The 21,429-nt window shown below is 39.4% G+C and overlaps 1 protein-coding gene across 2 annotated transcripts in view; it reads left to right on the forward strand.

The window, feature by feature from the left end:
- The window catches only part of atg7 (ATG7 autophagy related 7 homolog (S. cerevisiae)), a 113,518-nt gene that overhangs the window by 70,903 nt on the left and 21,186 nt on the right, over positions 1-21,429 (forward strand). For both annotated transcript variants that reach the window (XM_042324897.1, XM_042324898.1), the window contains exon 18: positions 2,124-2,246. In XM_042324897.1, the coding sequence (XP_042180831.1) occupies positions 2,124-2,246 (123 nt within the window). The remainder of the gene's footprint in view (positions 1-2,123; positions 2,247-21,429) is intronic.

Consider the following 21,429-nt stretch of genomic DNA (forward strand, 5'->3'; position numbering starts at 1 on the left):
CACACACACACTACGTACACACACACACACACACACACACACTACACTCACACTACATACAATACACACACACACACTACACACACACACTACATACAATACACACACACACACACACACACACACTACACACACACTACATACAATACACACACACACACTACACACACACACTACACACACACACACACACTACATACACACACTACCACACACACTACACACACACACACACACACACTACATACACACACACACACACACACACTACATAAACACACACACACACACACACTACATAAACACACACACACACACTACATACATTACACACACACACACTACACACACACACTACATACAATACACACACACACTACACACACACACACACTACACACACACTACATACAATACACACTACATACAATACACACACACACACACACTACACACACACACTACACACACACACACACACACTACACCTCACTACCCATACACACACTACGTACACACACTACACACACACACACACTACATAAACACACACACACACTACACACACACTACATACACACACACACACACACTACATACACACACTACGTACACACACACTGTACACACACACACACACACACACACACACACACACACACACACACACACACACACACACACACACACACACACACACACACACTACATAAACACACACACACACTACATAAACACACACACACACTACATAAACACACACACACACACTACATAAACACACACACACACACTACATAAACACACACACACACACTACACACACACACACTATATACACACACACACACTACACACACTACATACAATACACACACTACACACACACACTACACACACACTACACACACACACACTACACACTACACACACACACACACACACACACTACAAACACACACACACACACTATACACACACACAACATACACACACACACACTCTCACATACACACACACATACAATACACACACACACACTACACACACACACACTACATACAATACACACACACACTACACACACACACACTACATACAATACACACACACACACACACACTACATACACACACTACGTACACACACTACACACACACACACACACACACACACACACACACACACACTACACACACACACACACACACACTACATAAACACACACACACACACTACATACATTACACACACACTACACACACACACTACATACAATACACACACTACACACACACACACTACACACACACACTACACACTATATACACACACACACACACACACACACACACACTATATACACACACTACACACACACACACTACACACACACACTACACACACACACACACTACACACTATATACACACACACACACACACACACACTATATACACACACACACACACACACACACACTACATACACACACTACACACACACACACTACACACACACACTACACACACACACACACTACACACACACACACACACACACACACACACACACACACACACTACACACACACTACACACACACACACACACACAGCCCATGTAAATATACACAGAGTCTGGTCTGGAAAACATCAGGAGAAATCTTGTAAACTCTCCGTCGCTCCTGTTTTTGGGTTGCTACGGGAGACGGGACTAGTTTATCAAAAGTTCCGACGGGCTCTCGCTGTTGTGTAGTAAATCCCTGTGTGTGCGTGTGTTTAAACTCTCTGGGCTCTTAAAGCCCACACTGCACATTCCCATAATTCTCAGAGCCAGAGTTAATAATGAGTGACTTTATCTCAGCTTAGAGATAGTGAAGGGTCTGAAAGACCAGGGAGGATGAGGGGGGTCAGGCACCACTGTCTGCTATAGTGGAACCAGACCCCAGCCTCGTCCCCCAGACTACAGACCCCAGCCTCGTCCCCCAGACTACAGACCCCAGCCTCGTCCCCTAGTCTTGTCCCCCTCTCTGGCACCTCCCTATCATGGTGATGATGATGTTGTTTAGGGGTTTGATGAGAGTTATTGTTGTTGACCCTGTTGTTTTTGTTTACACCCTAGGTCCTGGACAGCTATGAGAAGGATGGTTTCAACTTCCTGTCCAAGGTGTTTAACTCCTCCCACTCCTTCCTGGAGGACCTGACTGGTTTGACTCAGCTACACCAGGAGACACAGAACGCAGAGGTACACACACCTCAACACACACCTCAACACACATCTCAACACACACCGCACAAACACACACTAAAACAGAGGTACACACACATCCCTGTCCTCCATTGTCCACACTCTTTGGTTTTCTGTTGATGGTTTCACATAAAATTGTATTTGTCACCGAATACAACAGGTTTACGTAGACATTACTGTGAAATGCTGACTTACAAGTCCTTAACTAACAGTGCAGTTTAAAGGAAGAGATAAGAATAACAAATAATTAAAGAGCAGCAATAAAATAACAGTAGTGAGGCTATATACATGGTATTACGGTACAGAGTCAATGTGGAGGCTATATACATGGTATTACGGTACAGAGTCAATGTGGAGGCTATATACATGGTATTACGGTACAGAGTCAATGTGGAGGCTATATACATGGTATTACGGTACAGAGTCAATGTGGAGGCTATATACAGGGTATTACGGTACAGAGTCAATGTGGAGGCTATATACATGGTGTTACGGTACAGAGTCAATGTGGAGGCTATATACAGGGTGTTACGGTACAGAGTCAATGTGGAGGCTATATACAGGGTGTTACGGTACAGAGTCAATGTGGAGGCTATATACAGGGTGTTACGGTACAGAGTCAATGTGGAGCCTATATACAGGGTGTTACGGTACAGAGTCAATGTGGAGGCTATATACAGGGTGTTACGGTACAGAGTCAATGTGGAGGCTATATACAGGGTGTTACGGTACAGAGTCAATGTGGAGGCTATATACAGGGTGTTACGGTACTGAGTCAATGTGGAGGCTATATACAGGGTGTTACGGTACAGAGTCAATGTGGAGACTATATACAGGGTGTTACGGTACAGAGTCAATGTGGAGGCTATATACAGGGTGTTACGGTACAGAGTCAATGTGGAGGCTATATACAGGGTGTTACGGTACAGAGTCAATGTGGAGGCTATATACAGGGGCGTACGGTACAGAGTCAATGTGGAGACTATATACAGGGTGTTACGGTACAGAGTCAATGTGGAGACTATATACAGGGTGTTACGGTACTGAGTCAATGTGGAGACTATATACAGGGTGTTACGGTACAGAGTCATTGTGGAGGCTATATACAGGGTGTTACTGGTACAGAGTCAATGTGGAGGCTATATACAGGGTGTTACGGTACAGAGTCAATGTGGAGGCTATATACAGGGGGTGTACTGGTACAGAGTCAATGTGGAGGCTATATACAGGGTGTTACGGTACAGAGTCAATGTGGAGGCTATATACAGGGTGTTACGGTACAGAGTCAGAGTCAATGTGAGAGACTATATACAGGGTGTTACGGTACAGAGTCAATGTGGAGGCTATATACAGGGTGTTACGGTACAGAGTCAATGTGGAGGCTATATACATGGTGTTACGGTATAGAGTCAATGTGGAGGCTATATACATGGTGTTACGGTATAGAGTCAATGTGGAGGCTATATACAGGGTGTTACGGTACAGAGTCAATGTGGAGGCTATATACAGGGTGTTACGGTACAGAGTCAATGTGGAGGCTATATACAGGGTGTTACGGTACAGAGTCAATGTGGAGACTATATACAGGGTGTTACGGTACAGAGTCAATGTGGAGGCTATATACAGGGTGTTACGGTACAGAGTCAATGTGGAGACTATATACAGGGTGTTACGGTACAGAGTCAATGTGGAGGCTATATACAGGGTGTTACGGTACAGAGTCACTGTGGAGGCTATATACAGGGTGTTACGGTACAGAGTCACTGTGGAGGCTATATACAGGGTGTTACGGTACAGAGTCACTGTGGAGGCTATATACAGGGTGTTACGGTACAGAGTCAATGTGGAGACTATATACAGGGTATTACGGTACAGAGTCAATGTGGAGACTATATACAGGGTGTTACGGTACAGAGTCAATGTGGAGGCTATATACAGGGTGTTACGGTACAGAGTCAATGTGGAGGCTATATACAGGGTGTTACGGTACAGAGTCATTGTGGAGACTATATACAGGGTGTTACGGTACAGAGTCATGTGGAGACTATATACAGGGTGTTACGGTACAGAGTCAATGTGGAGGCTATATACAGGGTGTTACGGTACAGAGTCAATGTGGAGACTATATACAGGGTGTTACGGTACAGAGTCAATGTGGAGGCTATATACAGGGGTACTGGTACAGAGTCAATGTGGAGGCTATATACAGGGTGTTACGGTACAGAGTCATTGTGGAGGCTATATACAGGGTGTTACGGTAAAGAGTCATTGTGGAGGCTATATACAGGGTGTTACGGTACAGAGTCAATGTGGAGACTATATACAGGGTGTTACGGTACAGAGTCAATGTGGAGGCTATATACAGGGTGTTACGGTACAGAGTCAATGTGGAGACTATATACAGGGTGTTACGGTACAGAGTCAATGTGGAGGCTATATACAGGGTGTTACGGTACAGAGTCATTGTGGAGGCTATATACATGGTGTTACGGTAAAGAGTCAATGTGGAGGCTATATACATGGTGTTACGGTACAGAGTCAATGTGGAGACTATATACAGGGTGTTACGGTACAGAGTCAATGTGGAGACTATATACAGGGTATTACGGTACAGAGTCAATGTGGAGGCTATATACAGGGTGTTACGGTACAGAGTCAATGTGGAGGCTATATACAGGGTGTTACGGTAAAGAGTCATTGTGGAGGCTATATACAGGGTGTTACGGTAAAGAGTCATTGTGGAGGCTATATACAGGGTGTTACGGTAAAGAGTCATTGTGGAGGCTATATACAGGGTGTTACGGTACAGAGTCAATGTGGAGGCTATATACAGGGTGTTACGGTACAGAGTCAATGTGGAGGCTATATACAGGGTGTTACGGTACTGAGTCAATGTGGAGGCTATATACAGGGGGGTACCGGTACAGAGTCAATGTGGAGGCTATATACAGGGTGTTACGGTACAGAGTCAATGTGGAGGCTATATACAGGGTGTTACGGTACAGAGTCAATGTGGAGACTATATACAGGGTGTTACGGTACAGAGTCAATGTGGAGACTATATACAGGGTGTTACGGTACAGAGTCAATGTGGAGGCTATATACAGGGTGTTACGGTACAGAGTCAATGTGGAGACTATATACAGGGTGTTACGGTACAGAGTCAATGTGGAGGCTATATACAGGGAGTTACGGTACAGAGTCAATGTGGAGGCTATATACAGGGTGTTACGGTACAGAGTCACTGTGGAGGCTATATACAGGGTGTTACGGTACAGAGTCACTGTGGAGGCTATATACAGGGTGTTACGGTACAGAGTCAATGTGGAGACTATATACAGGGTATTACGGTACAGAGTCAATGTGGAGGCTATATACAGGGTGTTACGGTACAGAGTCAATGTGGAGGCTATATACAGGGTGTTACGGTACAGAGTCAATGTGGAGACTATATACAGGGTGTTACGGTACAGAGTCATGTGGAGACCATATACAGGGTGTTACGGTACAGAGTCAATGTGGAGGCTATATACATGGTGTTACGGTACAGAGTCAATGTGGAGACTATATACAGGGTGTTACGGTACAGAGTCAATGTGGAGACTATATACAGGGTGTTACGGTACTGAGTCAATGTGGAAGCTATATACAGGGTATTACGGTACTGAGTCATTGTGGAGACTATATACAGGGTGTTACGGTACTGAGTCAATGTGGAGGCTATATACAGGGTGTTACGGTACAGAGTCAGTGTGGAGGCTATATACAGGGTGTTACGGTACAGAGTCAATGTGGAGGCTATATACAGGGAGTTACGGTACTGAGTCATTGTGGAGGCTATATACAGGGTGTACTGGTATAGAGTCAATGTGGAGGCTATATACAGGGTGTTACGGTACTGAGTCATTGTGGAGGCTATATACAGGGTGTTCTGGTACAGAGTCAATGTGGAGGCTATATACAGGGTGTTATGGTACTGAGTCATTGTGGAGGCTATATACAGGGTGTTACAGTACAGAGTCATTGTGGAGGCTATATACAGGGTGTTACGGTACAGAGTCAATGTGGAGGCTATATACAGGGTGTTACGGTACTGAGTCATTGTGGAGGCTATATACAGGGGGTACCAGTACAGAGTCAATGTGGAGACTATATACAGGGGGTACCGGTACAATGTGGAGACTATATACAGGGGGTACTGGTACAGAGTCAATGTGGAGGCTATATACAGGGGTCACACTGTGGTATTTCACCTGGTAGATATGGGAGTTTATCAAAATCTGGTTTGTTTTTTAATTCTTTGTGGATCTGTGTAATCTGAGGGAAATATGTGTCTCTAATATGGTCATACATTGGGCAGGAGGTTAGGAAGTGCAGCTCAGTTTCCACCTCATTTTGTGGGCAGTGTGCACATAGCCTGTCTTCTCTTGAGAGCCATGTCTGCCTATGGCAGCCTTTCTCAATAGCAAGGCTATGCTCACTGAGTCTGTACATAATCAACGATTTGCTTTCTTTTAGGTGGTTGTAGAATTGAATGGCTCTTTTCTGCATTTTGATAATTAGTGGGTATCGGCATAATTCTGCTCAGCATGCATTATTTGGTGTTCTACGTTGTACACAGGGGACTTCTTTTGCAGAATTCTGCATGCAGAATCTCAATTTGGTGTTCTCCCCATTTTGTGAATTCTTGGTTGGTGAGCGGACCCCAGACCTCACAACCATAAAGGGCAATGGGCTCTATGACTGATTCAAGTATTTTTTGCCAGATCGGTATGTCTAATTGTATGTTCCTTTTGATGGCGTAGAAGTCCCTTGTTGCCCTGTGTCTCAGATCGTTCACAGCTTTGTGGAAGTTACTTGTGGCGCTGATGTTTAGGCCGAGGGATGTATAGTTTGATGTTTAGGCTGAGGGATGTATAGGTTGATGTTTAGGCCGAGGGATGTATAGGTTGATGTTTAGGCCGAGGGATGTATAGGTTGATGTTTAGGCCGAGGGATGTATAGTTTGATGTTTAGGCTGAGGGATGTATAGGTTGATGTTTAGGCCGAGGTATGTATAGTTACCCGTGGTGCTGATGTTTAGGCCGAGGTATGTATAGTTACCTGTGGTACTGATGTTTAGGCTGAGGTATGTATAGTTACCTGTGGCGGTGATGTTTAGGCTGAGGTATGTATAGTTACCTGTGGCGCTGATGTTTAGGCCGAGGGATGTATAGTTTGATGTTTAGGCCGAGGGATGTATAGTTTGATGTTTAGGCTGAGGTATGTATAGTTACCTGTGGCGGTGATGTTTAGGCTGAGGGATGCATAGTTTGATGTTTAGGATGTATAGTTTGATGTTTAGGATGTATAGTTTGATGTTTAGGCTGAGGGATGTATAGTTTGATGTTTAGCTTTAGTTTGATGTTTAGGCTGAGGGATGATAGTTTGATGTTTAGGCTAAGGTATGTATAGTTTGATGTTTAGGCTGAGGGATTATAGTTTGATGTTTAGGCTAAGGTATGTATAGTTTGATGTTTAGGCTGAGGGATGTATAGTTTGATGTTTAGGCTGAGGGATGCATAGTTTGATGTTTAGGCTGAGGGATGTATAGTTTGATGTTTAGGCTGAGGGATGTATAGTTTGATGTTTAGGCTGAGGTATGCATAGTTTTTTGTGTGTTCAAGGGCAACGGTGTCTAGATGGAATTTGTATTTGTGGTCCAGGCGACTGGACCTTTTTTGGAACACCATTATTTTGGTCTTACTGAGATTTACTGTCAGTGCCCAGGTCTGACAGAATCTGTGCAGAAGATCTAGGTGCTGCTGTAGGCCCTCCTTGGTTGGGGACAGAAGCACCAGATCATCAGCAAACAGTAGACGTTTGACTTCAGATTCTAGTAGGGCGAGGCCGTGTGCTGCAGACTTTTCTAGTGCCCGCGCCAATTCGTTGATATATATGTTGAAGAGGGTGGGGCTTAAGCTGCATCCCTGTCTCACCCCACGACCCTGTGGAAAGAAATTTGTGTTTTTTTGCCAATTTTAACCTCACACTTGTTGTTTGTGTACATGGATTTTATAATGTTGTGGTCTATTGTACGGTAATTTGGTTAAAAGCCAATTTGACATTTGCTCAGTACATTGTTTTCACTAGTTCGGAATTTGTTGTCTGTATATTTGCTCATTTCATTGAGGATACCATCAACACCACATGCGTTTTTGGGTTGGAGAGTTTTTATTTTGTCCTGTAACTCATTCAATGTAATTGGAGAATCCAGTGGGTTCTGGGAGTCTTTAATAGTTGATTCTAAGATTTGTATTTGATCATGTATGTTTTTCCTGTTTGTTCTTTGTTATAGAGCCAAAAAGATTGGAGAAGTGGTTTACATCTCCATGTTGGATAGATAACTCTTCATGTTGTTGTTTGTTTCGGGTTTCCCAGAAGAGTCTATGGATACTTCAATTACATTGAGCTGATTTCTGACGTGCTGTTCCTTCTTTTTCCGTAGTGTATTTCAGTATTGTTTTAGTGATTCACCATAGTGAAGGCGTAGACTCAGGTTTTCTGGGTCTCTATGTTTTTGGGGTAACAGGTTTCTCAATTTCTTTATCAGGTTTTTGCATTCTTCCTCAAACCATTTGTCATTGTTGTTCATTTTCAAGTTTGTGAGCATAACCCCCTAAATCTCTTTCCTTTTTCACACCTGGTAGTGTGGTGGATGGGACTACCAGCTCTCTGTAACCTAGAGGGCAACCAGTGGGTCCATCTCCTCTATACCACCCACCTGGTAGTGTGGTGGATGGGACTACCAGCTCTCTGTAACCTAGAGGGCAACCAGTGGGTCCATCTCCTCTATACCACCCACCTGGTAGTGTGGTGGTCGGGACTACCAGCTCTCTGTAACCTAGAGGGCAACCAGTGGGTCCATCTTCTCTATACCACCCACCTGGTAGTTTGGTGGATGGTACTACCAGCTCTCTGTAACCTAGAGGGCAACCAGTGGGTCCATCTTCTCTATACCACCCACCTGGTAGTTTGGTGGATGGGACTACCAGCTCTCTGTAACCTAGAGGGCAACCAGTGGGTCCATCTCCTTTATACCACCCACCTGGTAGTTTGGTGGATGGGACTACCAGCTCTCTGTAACCTAGAGGGCAACCAGTTGGTCCATCTCCTTTATACCATGTTTCTTGTAGGATGACAATGTCTGTATTTCTGATTTCAAGGAGGAAGTCTGGGTTCTTGCTCTTTAGGCCAAAGGCAGATGACCTCTGACCTCTGCCCTTGTATATTCCAGGATGAGATAGTAAAAGCTTTGTGTTCCATAGTGTCCAGTGTTATTTCTGTGTGGTTTAGGCCCCGGATCATCACAGTAGGTGTGAGCAGAGTATGTTGACCATCTGATACATACCTCTTAGGTCGCAGGATGGGGCTTGGGCGGGTGTAATAGTGGGGGTTGGGCCTGTTGCTCTGCTCACCACCTGGGCATTTGTCATGTTCTCCTTGACGCAGGGGGCATGTGGTGGGCAGAAGGGGCATCGGTCTGATATGGGGGGCTTATATAGGGTGTGGCCAGGGTTTGTTTGGGGCGGTCTTAGCTGGTTGGGGTGTGGCTGGAGATGCTGTGGTCTGGGTGTAGGTCCACTTGGTGTGGGTCCGCTTGGTGTAGGTCCTCTTGGTGTAGGTCCTCTTGGCGTGGGTCCTTCAGGAGGGGGTCTTGCAGGTCTTGGAGGGTGTCTCACTGGCCTGGGTGTAGGTCCTCTTGGTGTGGGTTCTCTTGGCGCAGGTCCTTCAGGAGGGGGGTCTTGCAGGTCTGGGAGGGTGTCTCGCTGATCTAGGTGGGGTGTCCGTTGCTCTGTTGCTCCTGTGTGAGGGTTGAGGGTGACGTCCTTCAGGGTGCAATTGGAAAGTTAGATTGCTGCCTTGTAGAAGTGGACCTGGTCGTAAAGCTGTTCAAGTCCAAGGTGGAGTGGTGGGCCAGGTAGACGTTAGGTTTTGAGGCACCGTCCTGGGAAATGCTTGCATTCACCCACTGTATGGTATCAGGGTGAGAGTATTTCCGTGGTAGCAGGGTGGAGATAACCACTTGTGTGTTGTGGAAAGTGGAAGAAGCTTTTTCGATCACTCCCTTTCCTGCTTGTCCCATTTGTGCCCGTGTGAATTATGATGTGGCCGGGGTACCCTAGTCTGTCCTCTGATAACAGCTCCAGGGCATGCCTAGTGTTTGTGCACCAGAGTTTTGCCACTTTGTGTTCTCTCTCTCTCTCTCCTCGTCTCTCTCTCTCTGTCTTTCTCTCAGCGGAGTAATGACTTGTCTTGGACGAGGCTAGTCTGCTCTGTGGGAAAATCCCATGTTCTGCCTCCACTATTTCTCTGTTCCCGCTCATTACTCAGACTGACAGAAAGCAGACTGTTGTAACTGCTGTTTCAGTGTAAACGTTGCGTAACGTAAAATAGGCTTAGATAAAAACGATTCTTCTATATCGAACCCATTTTGTTTTTGGAAGATTCTCTGTCTGTTGTTTATTATCAAAATGGTTAAAAAAATAAGTACATTTATTATTTTATAAATAATGGCAAATGTGTATTTCTGACTGCTCTTCAAGATGATATTAAAACCAAAATGTTCTAACATTTATTTAACAATCCCTTGAAAACAGCACATAGTTGTCAATAATTTTAGTGGTCTCCTTGGTAGTAATGCTAGTAGTGTTATTGTAGTGGTAGTAATACTAGTAGTGGTAGTAATACTAGTAGTGGTAGTAATACTAGTAGTGGTAGTAATACTAGTAGTGGTAGTAATACTAGTAGTGTTATTGTAGTGGTAGTAATACTAGTAGTGGTAGTAATACTAGTAGTGTTATTGTAGTGGTAGTAATACTAGTAGTGGTAGTAATACTAGTAGTGTTATTGTAGTGGTAGTAATACTAGTAGTGGTAGTAATACTAGTAGTGGTAGTAATACTAGTAGTGGTATTGTAGTGGTAGTAATACTAGTAGTGGTATTGTAGTGGTAGTAATACTAGTAGTGGTATTGTAGTGGTAGTAATACTAGTAGTGGTAGTAATACTAGTAGTGGTAGTAATACTAGTAGTGTTATTGTAGTGGTAGTAATACTAGTAGTGGTATTGTAGTGGTAGTAATACTAGTAGTGGTATTGTAGTGGTAGTAATACTAGTAGTGGTAGTAATACTAGTAGTGGTAGTAATACTAGTAGTGGTAGTAATACTAGTAGTGGTATTGTAGTGGTAGTAATACTAGTAGTGGTAGTAATACTAGTAGTGGTATTGTAGTGGCAGTAATACTAGTAGTGGTAGTAATACTAGTAGTGGTATTGTAGTGGTAGTAATACTAGTAGTGGTATTGTAGTGGTAGTAATACTAGTAGTGGTAGTAATACTAGTAGTGGTATTGTAGTGGTAGTAATACTAGTAGTGGTAGTAATACTAGTAGTGGTATTGTAGTGGCAGTAATACTAGTAGTGGCAGTAATACTAGTAGTGGTATTGTAGTGGTAGTAATACTAGTAGTGGTATTGTAGTGGTAGTAATACTAGTAGTGGTAGTAATACTAGTAGTGTTATTGTAGTGGTAGTAATACTAGTAGTGGTAGTAATACTAGTAGTGGTAGTAATACTAGTAGTGGTATTGTGGTGGCAGTAATACTAGTAGTGGTAGTAATACTAGTAGTGTTATTGTAGTGGTAGTAATACTAGTAGTGGTAGTAATACTAGTAGTGGTAGTAATACTAGTAGTGGTAGTAATACTAGTAGTGTTATTGTAGTGGTAGTAATACTAGTAGTGGTAGTAATACTAGTAGTGGTAGTAATACTAGTAGTGGTATTGTGGTGGTAGTAATACTAGTAGTGGTAGTAATACTAGTAGTGGTATTGTAGTGGTAGTAATACTAGTAGTGGTAGTAATACTAGTAGTGGTATTGTAGTGGTAGTAATACTAGTAGTGGTAGTAATACTAGTAGTGGTAGTAATACTAGTAGTGGTATTGTAGTGGTAGTAATACTAGTAGTGGTAGTAATACTAGTAGTGGTATTGTAGTGGTAGTAATACTAGTAGTGTTATTGTAGTGGTAGTAATACTAGTAGTGGTAGTAATACTGGTAGTGTTATTGTAGTGGTAGTAATACTAGTAGTGGTAGTAATACTGGTAGTGTTATTGTAGTGGTAGTAATACTAGTAGTAATACTAGTAGTGGTAGTAATAGTGGTAGTAATACTAGTAGTGGTAGTAATGCTAGTATTACTAACTACCACGGTATTGTAGTGATAGTAATACTAGTAGTGGTAGTAATACTAGTAGTGGTATTGTAGTGGTAGTAATACTAGTAGTGGTATTGTAGTGGTAGTAATACTAGTAGTGGTAGTAATACTAGTAGTGGTATTGTAGTGGTAGTAATACTAGTAGTGTTATTGTAGTGGTAGTAATACTAGTAGTGGTAGTAATACTGGTAGTGTTATTGTAGTGGTAGTAATACTAGTAGTAATACTAGTAGTGGTAGTAATAGTGGTAGTAATACTAGTAGTGGTAGTAATGCTAGTTGTGGTATTGTAGTGGTAGTAATACTAGTAGTGTTATTGTAGTGGTAGTAATACTTGTAGTGGTAGTAATACTAGTAGTGGTATTGTAGTGGTAGTAATACTAGTAGTGGTATTGTAGTGGTAGTAATACTAGTAGTGGTAGTAATACTAGTAGTGGTAGTAATACTAGTAGTGGTAGTAATACTAGTAGTGGTAGTAATACTAGTAGTGGTATTGTAGTGGTAGTAATACTAGTCGTGTTATTGTAGTGGTAGTAATACTAGTAGTGGTATTGTAGGGGTAGTAATACTAGTAGTGGTAGTAATACTAGTAGTGGTAGTAATACTAGTAGTGGTAGTAATACTAGTAGTGGTAGTAATACTAGTAGTGGTATTGTAGTGGTAGTAATACTAGTAGTGGTATTGTAGTGGTAGTAATACTAGTAGTGGTAGTAATACTAGTAGTGGTAGTAATACTAGTAGTGGTAGTAATACTAGTAGTGGTAGTAATACTAGTAGTGGTAGTAATACTAGTAGTGGTAGTAATACTAGTAGTGGTAGTAATACTAGTAGTGTTATTGTAGTGGTAGTAATACTAGTAGTGTTATTGTAGTGATAGTAATACTAGTAGTGGTAGTAATACTAGTAGTGGTATTGTAGTGGTAGTAATACTAGTAGTGGTATTGTAGTGGTAGTAATACTAGTAGTGGTAGTAATACTAGTAGTGGTAGTAATACTAGTAGTGGTAGTAATACTAGTAGTGGTATTGTAGTGGTAGTAATACTAGTCGTGTTATTGTAGTGGTAGTAATACTAGTAGTGGTATTGTAGGGGTAGTAATACTAGTAGTGGTAGTAATACTAGTAGTGGTAGTAATACTAGTAGTGGTAGTAATACTAGTAGTGGTAGTAATACTAGTAGTGGTATTGTAGTGGTAGTAATACTAGTAGTGGTAGTAATACTAGTAGTGGTAGTAATACTAGTAGTGGTAGTAATACTAGTAGTGGTAGTAATACTAGTTGTGGTATTGTAGTGGTAGTAATACTAGTAGTGTTATTGTAGTGGTAGTAATACTTGTAGTGGTAGTAATACTAGTCGTGTTATTGTAGTGGTAGTAATACTAGTAGTGGTAGTAATACTAGTAGTGTTATTGTAGTGGTAGTAATACTAGTAGTGGTATTGTAGTGGTAGTAATACTAGTAGTGGTATTGTAGTGGTAGTAATACTAGTAGTGGTATTGTAGTGGTAGTAATACTAGTAGTGGTATTGTAGTGATAGTAATACTAGTAGTGGTAGTAATACTAGTAGTGGTAGTAATACTAGTAGTGGTAGTAATACTAGTAGTGGTAGTAATACTAGTAGTGGTAGTAATACTAGTAGTGGTAGTAATACTAGTAGTGTTATTGTAGTGGTAGTAATACTAGTAGTGGTATTGTAGTGGTAGTAATACTAGTAGTGGTATTGTAGTGGTAGTAATACTAGTAGTGGTATTGTAGTGGTAGTAATACTAGTAGTGGTATTGTAGTGGTAGTAATACTAGTAGTGGTAGTAATACTAGTAGTGGTAGTAATACTAGTAGTGTTATTGTAGTGGTAGTAATACTAGTAGTGGTATTGTAGTGGTAGTAATACTAGTAGTGGTATTGTAGTGGTAGTAATACTAGTAGTGGTATTGTAGTGGTAGTAATACTAGTAGTGGTATTGTAGTGGTAGTAATACTAGTAGTGGTAGTAATACTAGTAGTGGTAGTAATACTAGTAGTGGTAGTAATACTAGTAGTGGTAGTAATACTAGTAGTGTTATTGTAGTGGTAGTAATACTAGTAGTGGTAGTAATACTAGTAGTGTTATTGTAGTGGTAGTAATACTAGTAGTGGTATTGTAGTGGTAGTAATACTAGTAGTGGTAGTAATACTAGTAGTGGTAGTAATACTAGTAGTGGTATTGTAGTGGTAGTAATACTGGTAGTGTTATTGTAGTGGTAGTAATACTAGTAGTGGTAGTAATACTAGTAGTGGTAGTAATACTAGTCGTGTTATTGTAGTGGTAGTAATACTAGTAGTGGTAGTAATACTAGTAGTGGTATTGTAGTGGTAGTAATACTGGTAGTGTTATTGTAGTGGTAGTAATACTAGTAGTGGTAGTAATACTAGTAGTGGTAGTAATACTAGTAGTGATAGTAATACTAGTAGTGGTAGTAATACTAGTAGTGGTAGTAATACTAGTAGTGGTAGTAATACTAGTAGTGTGTTATTGTAGTGGTAGTAATACTAGTAGTGGTAGTAATACTAGTAGTGGTAGTAATACTAGTAGTGGTAGTAATACTAGTAGTGGTAGTAATACTAGTTGTGGTATTGTAGTGGTAGTAATACTAGCAGTGTTATTGTAGTGGTAGTAATACTTGTAGTGGTAGTAATACTAGTAGTGGTATTGTAGTGGTAGTAATACTAGTAGTGGTATTGTAGGGGTAGTAATACTAGTAGTGGTAGTAATACTAGTAGTGGTAGTAATACTAGTAGTGGTAGTAATACTAGTAGTGGTAGTAATACTAGTAGTGGTATTGTAGTGGTAGTAATACTAGTAGTGGTATTGTAGTGGTAGTAATACTAGTAGTGGTATTGTAGTGATAGTAATACTAGTAGTGGTAGTAATACTAGTAGTGGTAGTAATACTAGTAGTGGTAGTAATACTAGTAGTGGTAGTAATACTAGTAGTGGTAGTAATACTAGTAGTGGTAGTAATACTAGTAGTGTTATTGTAGTGGTAGTAATACTAGTAGTGGTATTGTAGTGGTAGTAATACTAGTAGTGGTAGTAATACTAGTAGTGGTAGTAATACTAGTAGTGTTATTGTAGTGGTAGTAATACTAGTAGTGGTAGTAATACTAGTAGTGGTAGTAATACTAGTAGTGGTATTGTAGTGGTAGTAATACTAGTAGTGGTATTGTAGTGGTAGTAATACTAGTAGTGGTATTGTAGTGGTAGTAATACTAGTCGTGTTATTGTAGTGGTAGTAATACTAGTAGTGGTAGTAATACTAGTAGTGGTAGTAATACTAGTAGTGGTAGTAATACTAGTAGTGGTAGTAATACTAGTCGTGTTATTGTAGTGGTAGTAATACTAGTAGTGGTAGTAATACTAGTAGTGGTAGTAATACTAGTAGTGGTATTGTAGTGGTAGTAATACTAGTAGTGGTAGTAATACTAGTAGTGGTAGTAATACTAGTAGTGGTATTGTGGTGGCAGTAATACTAGTAGTGGTAGTAATACTAGTAGTGGTATTGTAGTGGTAGTAATACTAGTAGTGGTATTGTAGTGGTAGTAATACTAGTAGTGGTAGTAATACTAGTAGTGGTATTGTAGGGGTAGTAATACTAGTAGTGGTAGTAATACTAGTAGTGGTAGTAATACTAGTAGTGGTAGCAATACTAGTAGTGGTAGCAATACTAGTAGTGGTAGCAATACTAGTAGTGGTAGTAATACTAGTAGTGGTAGTAATACTAGTAGTGTTATTGTAGTGGTAGTAATACTAGTAGTGGTATTGTAGTGGTAGTAATACTAGTAGTGGTAGTAATACTAGTAGTGGTAGTAATACTAGTAGTGGTAGTAATACTAGTAGTGGTAGTAATACTAGTAGTGGTAGTAATACTAGTAGTAAGTAGTAGTGGTAGTAATACTAGTAGTGGTAGTAATACTAGTAGTGGTAGTAATACTAGTAGTGGTAGTAATACTAGTAGTGGTAGTAATACTAGTAGTGGTAGTAATACTAGTAGTGGTAGTAATACTAGTAGTGGTAGTAATACTAGTAGTGGTAGTAATACTAGTAGTGGTAGTAATACTAGTAGTGGTAGTAATACTAGTAGTGGTAGTAATACTAGTAGTGGTAGTAATACTAGTAGTGGTAGTAATACTAGTAGTAGTAATACTAGTAGTGGTAGTAATACTAGTAGTGGTAGTAATACTAGTGGTAGTAATACTAGTAGTGGTAGTAATACTAGTGGTGGTAGTAATACTAGTAGTAATACTAGTGGTAGTAATACTAGTGGTGGTAGTAATACTAGTAGTGGTAGTAATACTAGTAGTGGTAGTAATACTAGTAGTGGTAGTAATACTAGTAGTGGTAGTAATACTAGTAGTGGTAGTAATACTAGTAGTGGTAGTAATACTAGTAGTGGTAGTAATACTAGTAGTGGTAGTAATACTAGTAGTGGTAGTAATACTAGTAGTGGTAGTAATACTAGTAGTGGTAGTAATACTAGTAGTGGTAGTAATACTAGTGGTGGTAGTAATACTAGTGGTAGTAGTAATACTAGTGGTGGTAGTAATACTAGTAGTGGTAGTAATACTAGTAGTGGTAGTAATACTAGTAGTGGTAGTAATACTAGTGGTGGTAGTAATACTAGTAGTGGTAGTAATACTAGTAGTGGTAGTAATACTAGTAGTGGTAGTAATACTAGTAGTGGTAGTAATACTAGTAGTGGTAGTAATACTAGTAGTGGTAGTAATACTAGTAGTGGTAGTAATACTAGTAGTGGTAGTAATACTAGTAGTGGTAGTAATACTAGTAGTGGTAGTAATACTAGTAGTGGTAGTAATACTAGTAGTGGTAGTAATACTAGTAGTGGTAGTAATACTAGTAGTGGTAGTAATACTAGTAGTGGTAGTAATACTAGTAGTGGTAGTAATACTAGTAGTGGTAGTAATACTAGTAGTGGTAGTAATACTAGTAGTGGTAGTAATACTAGTAGTGGTAGTAATACTAGTAGTGGTAGTAATACTAGTAGTGGTAGTAATACTAGTAGTGGTAGTAATACTAGTAGTGGTAGTAATACTAGTAGTGGTAGTAATACTAGTAGTGGTAGTAATACTAGTAGTGGTAGTAATACTAGTAGTGGTAGTAATACTAGTAGTGGTAGTAATACTAGTAGTGGTAGTAATACTAGTAGTGGTAGTAATACTAGTGGTAGTAATACTAGTAGTGGTAGTAATACTAGTAGTGGTAGTAATACTAGTAGTGGTAGTAATACTAGTGGTGGTAGTAATACTAGTGGTGGTAGTAATACTAGTGGTGGTAGTAATACTAGTAGTGGTAGTAATACTAGTGGTGGTAGTAATACTAGTAGTGGTAGTAATACTAGTAGTGGTAGTAATACTAGTAGTGGTAGTAATACTAGTAGTGGTAGTAATACTAGTAGTGGTATAGTGGTAGTAATACTAGTAGTGGTAGTAATACTAGTAGTGGTAGTAATACTAGTAGTGGTAGTAATACTAGTAGTAGTGGTAGTAATACTAGTAGTGGTAGTAATACTAGTAGTAGTAATACTAGTAGTGGTAGTAATACTAGTAGTGGTAGTAATACTAGTGGTGGTAGTAATACTAGTAGTGGTAGTAATACTAGTAGTGGTAGTAATACTAGTAGTGGTAGTAATACTAGTAGTGGTAGTAATACTAGTAGTGGTAGTAATACTAGTAGTGGTAGTAATACTAGTGGTAGTAAGTGGTAGTAATACTAGTAGTGGTAGTAATACTAGTAGTGGTAATACTAGTAGTGGTAGTAATACTAGTAGTGGTAGTAATACTAGTAGTGGTAGTAATACTAGTAGTGGTAGTAATACTAGTAGTGGTAGTAATACTAGTAGTGGTAGTAATACTAGTAGTGGTAGTAATACTAGTAGTGGTAGTAATACTAGTAGTGGTAGTAATACTAGTAGTGGTAGTAATACTAGTAGTGGTAGTAATACTAGTAGTGGTAGTAAGTAAGTACTAGTAGTGGTAGTAATACTAGTAGTGGTAGTAATACTAGTAGTGGTAGTAATACTAGTAGTGGTAGTAATACTAGTAGTAATACTAGTAGTGGTAGTAATACTAGTAGTGGTAGTAATACTAGTAGTGGTATTGTAGTGATAGTAATACTAGTAGTGGTAGTAATACTAGTAGTGGTAGTAATACTAGTAGTGGTAGTAATACTAGTAGTGGTAGTAATACTAGTAGTGGTAGTAATACTAGTAGTGGTAGTAATACTAGTAGTGGTAGTAATACTAGTAGTGGTAGTAATACTAGTAGTGGTAGTAATACTAGTAGTGGTAGTAATACTAGTAGTGTTATTGTAGTGGTAGTAATACTAGTAGTGGTATTGTAGTGGTAGTAATACTAGTAGTGGTATTGTAGTGGTAGTAATACTAGTAGTGGTAGTAATACTAGTAGTGGTAGTAATACTAGTAGTGGTAGTAGTGGTAGTAATACTAGTAGTGGTAGTAATACTAGTAGTGGTAGTAATACTAGTAGTGGTAGTAATACTAGTAGTGGTAGTAATACTAGTGGTGGTAGTAGTGGTAGTAATACTAGTAGTGGTAGTAATACTAGTAGTGGTAGTAATACTAGTGGTAGTAATACTAGTAGTGGTAGTAAGTAATACTAGTAGTGGTAGTAATACTAGTAGTGGTAGTAATACTAGTAGTGGTAGTAATACTAGTAGTGGTAGTAATACTAGTAGTGGTAGTAATACTAGTAGTGGTAGTAATACTAGTAGTGGTAGTAATACTAGTAGTGGTAGTAATACTAGTAGTGGTAGTAATACTAGTAGTGGTAGTAAATACTAGTAGTGGTAGTAATACTAGTAGTGGTAGTAATACTAGTAGTGGTAGTAATACTAGTAGTGGTAGTAATACTAGTGGTGGTAGTAATACTAGTAGTGGTAGTAATACTAGTAGTGGTAGTAATACTAGTAGTGGTAGTAATACTAGTAGTGGTAGTAATACTAGTAGTGGTAGTAATACTAGTAGTGGTAGTAATACTAGTAGTGGTAGTAGTAATACTAGTAGTGGTAGTAATACTAGTAGTGGTAGTAATACTAGTAGTGGTAGTAATACTAGTAGTAGTGGTAGTAAGTAGTGGTAGTAATACTAGTAGTGTAGTAGTGGTAGTAATACTAGTAGTGGTAGTAATACTAGTAGTGGTAGTAATACTAGTAGTAATACTGGTAGTAATACTAGTAGTGGTAGTAATACTAGTAGTGGTAGTAATACTAGTAGTGGTACTAGTAGTGGTAATACTAGTAGTGGTAGTAATACTAGTAGTGGTAGTAATACTAGTAGTGGTAGTAATACTAGTAGTGGTAGTAATACTAGTAGTGGTAGTAATACTAGTGGTAGTAATACTAGTAGTGTAGTAATACTAGTAGTGGTAGTAATACTAGTAGTGGTAGTAATACTAGTAGTGGTAGTAATACTAGTAGTGGTAGTAATACTAGTAGTGGTAGTAATACTAGTAGTGGTAGTAATACTAGTAGTGGTAGTAATACTAGTAGTGGTAGTAATACTAGTAGTGGTAGTAATACTAGTGGTGGTAGTAATACTAGTGGTAGTAGTGGTGGTAGTAATACTAGTGGTGGTAGTAATACTAGTGGTGGTAGTAATACTAGTGTGGTAGTAATACTAGTGGTATACTAGTGGTGGTAGTAATACTAGTAGTGGTGGTAGTAATACTAGTAGTGGTAGTAATACTAGTAGTGGTAGTAATACTAGTAGTGGTAGTAATACTAGTAGTGGTAGTAATACTAGTAGTGTAGTAATACTGTAGTGGTAGTAATACTAGTAGTGGTAGTAATACTAGTAGTGGTAGTAATACTAGTAGTGGTAGTAATACTAGTAGTGGTAGTAATACTAGTAGTGGTAGTAATACTAGTAGTAGTGGTAGTAATACTAGTAGTGGTAGTAATACTAGTAGTGGTAGTAATACTAGTAGTGGTAGTAATACTAGTAGTGGTAGTAATACTAGTAGTGGTAGTAATACTAGTAGTGGTAGTAATACTAGTAGTGGTAGTAATACTAGTAGTGGTAGTAATACTAGTAGTGGTAGTAATACTAGTAGTGGTAGTAATACTAGTAGTGGTAGTAATACTAGTAGTGGTAGTAATACTAGTAGTGGTAGTAATACTAGTAGTGGTAGTAATACTAGTAGTGGTAGTAATACTAGTAGTGGTAGTAATACTAGTAGTGGTAGTAATACTAGTAGTGGTAGTAATACTAGTAGTGGTAGTAATACTAGTAGTGGTAGTAATACTAGTAGTGGTAGTAATACTAGTAGTGGTAGTATACTAAGTAGTGGTAGTAATACTAGTAGTGGTGGTAGTAATACTAGTAGTGGTAGTAATACTAGTAGTGGTAGTAATACTAGTAGTGGTAGTAATACTAGTAGTGGTAGTAATACTAGTAGTGGTAGTAATACTAGTAGTGGTAGTAATACTAGTAGTGGTAGTAATACTAGTAGTGGTAGTAATACTAGTAGTGGTAGTAATACTAGTAGTGGTAGTAATACTAGTAGTGGTAGTAATACTAACCAGTGGTAGTAATACTAGTAGTGGTAGTAATACTACCAGTGGTAGTAATACTACCAGTGGTAGTAATACTACCAGCCAGTAGTAATACTACCAGTGGTAGTAATACTACCAGTGGTAGTAATACTACAAGTGGTAGTAATACTACAACCAGTGGTAGTAATACTAGTAGTGGTAGTAATACTAGTAGTGGCCAGTATACAGTAATACTAGTAGTGGTAGTAATACTAGTAGTGGTAGTAATACCAGTAGTGGTAGTAATACTAGTAGTGGTAGTAATACTAGTAGTAGTAATACTAGTAGTGGTAGTAATACAAGTAGTGGTAGTAATACTAGTAGTGGT

Source organism: Oncorhynchus tshawytscha, linkage group LG07, assembly GCF_018296145.1.
Source record: "Oncorhynchus tshawytscha isolate Ot180627B linkage group LG07, Otsh_v2.0, whole genome shotgun sequence".
In the NCBI taxonomy this organism is placed as follows: domain Eukaryota; kingdom Metazoa; phylum Chordata; class Actinopteri; order Salmoniformes; family Salmonidae; genus Oncorhynchus; species Oncorhynchus tshawytscha.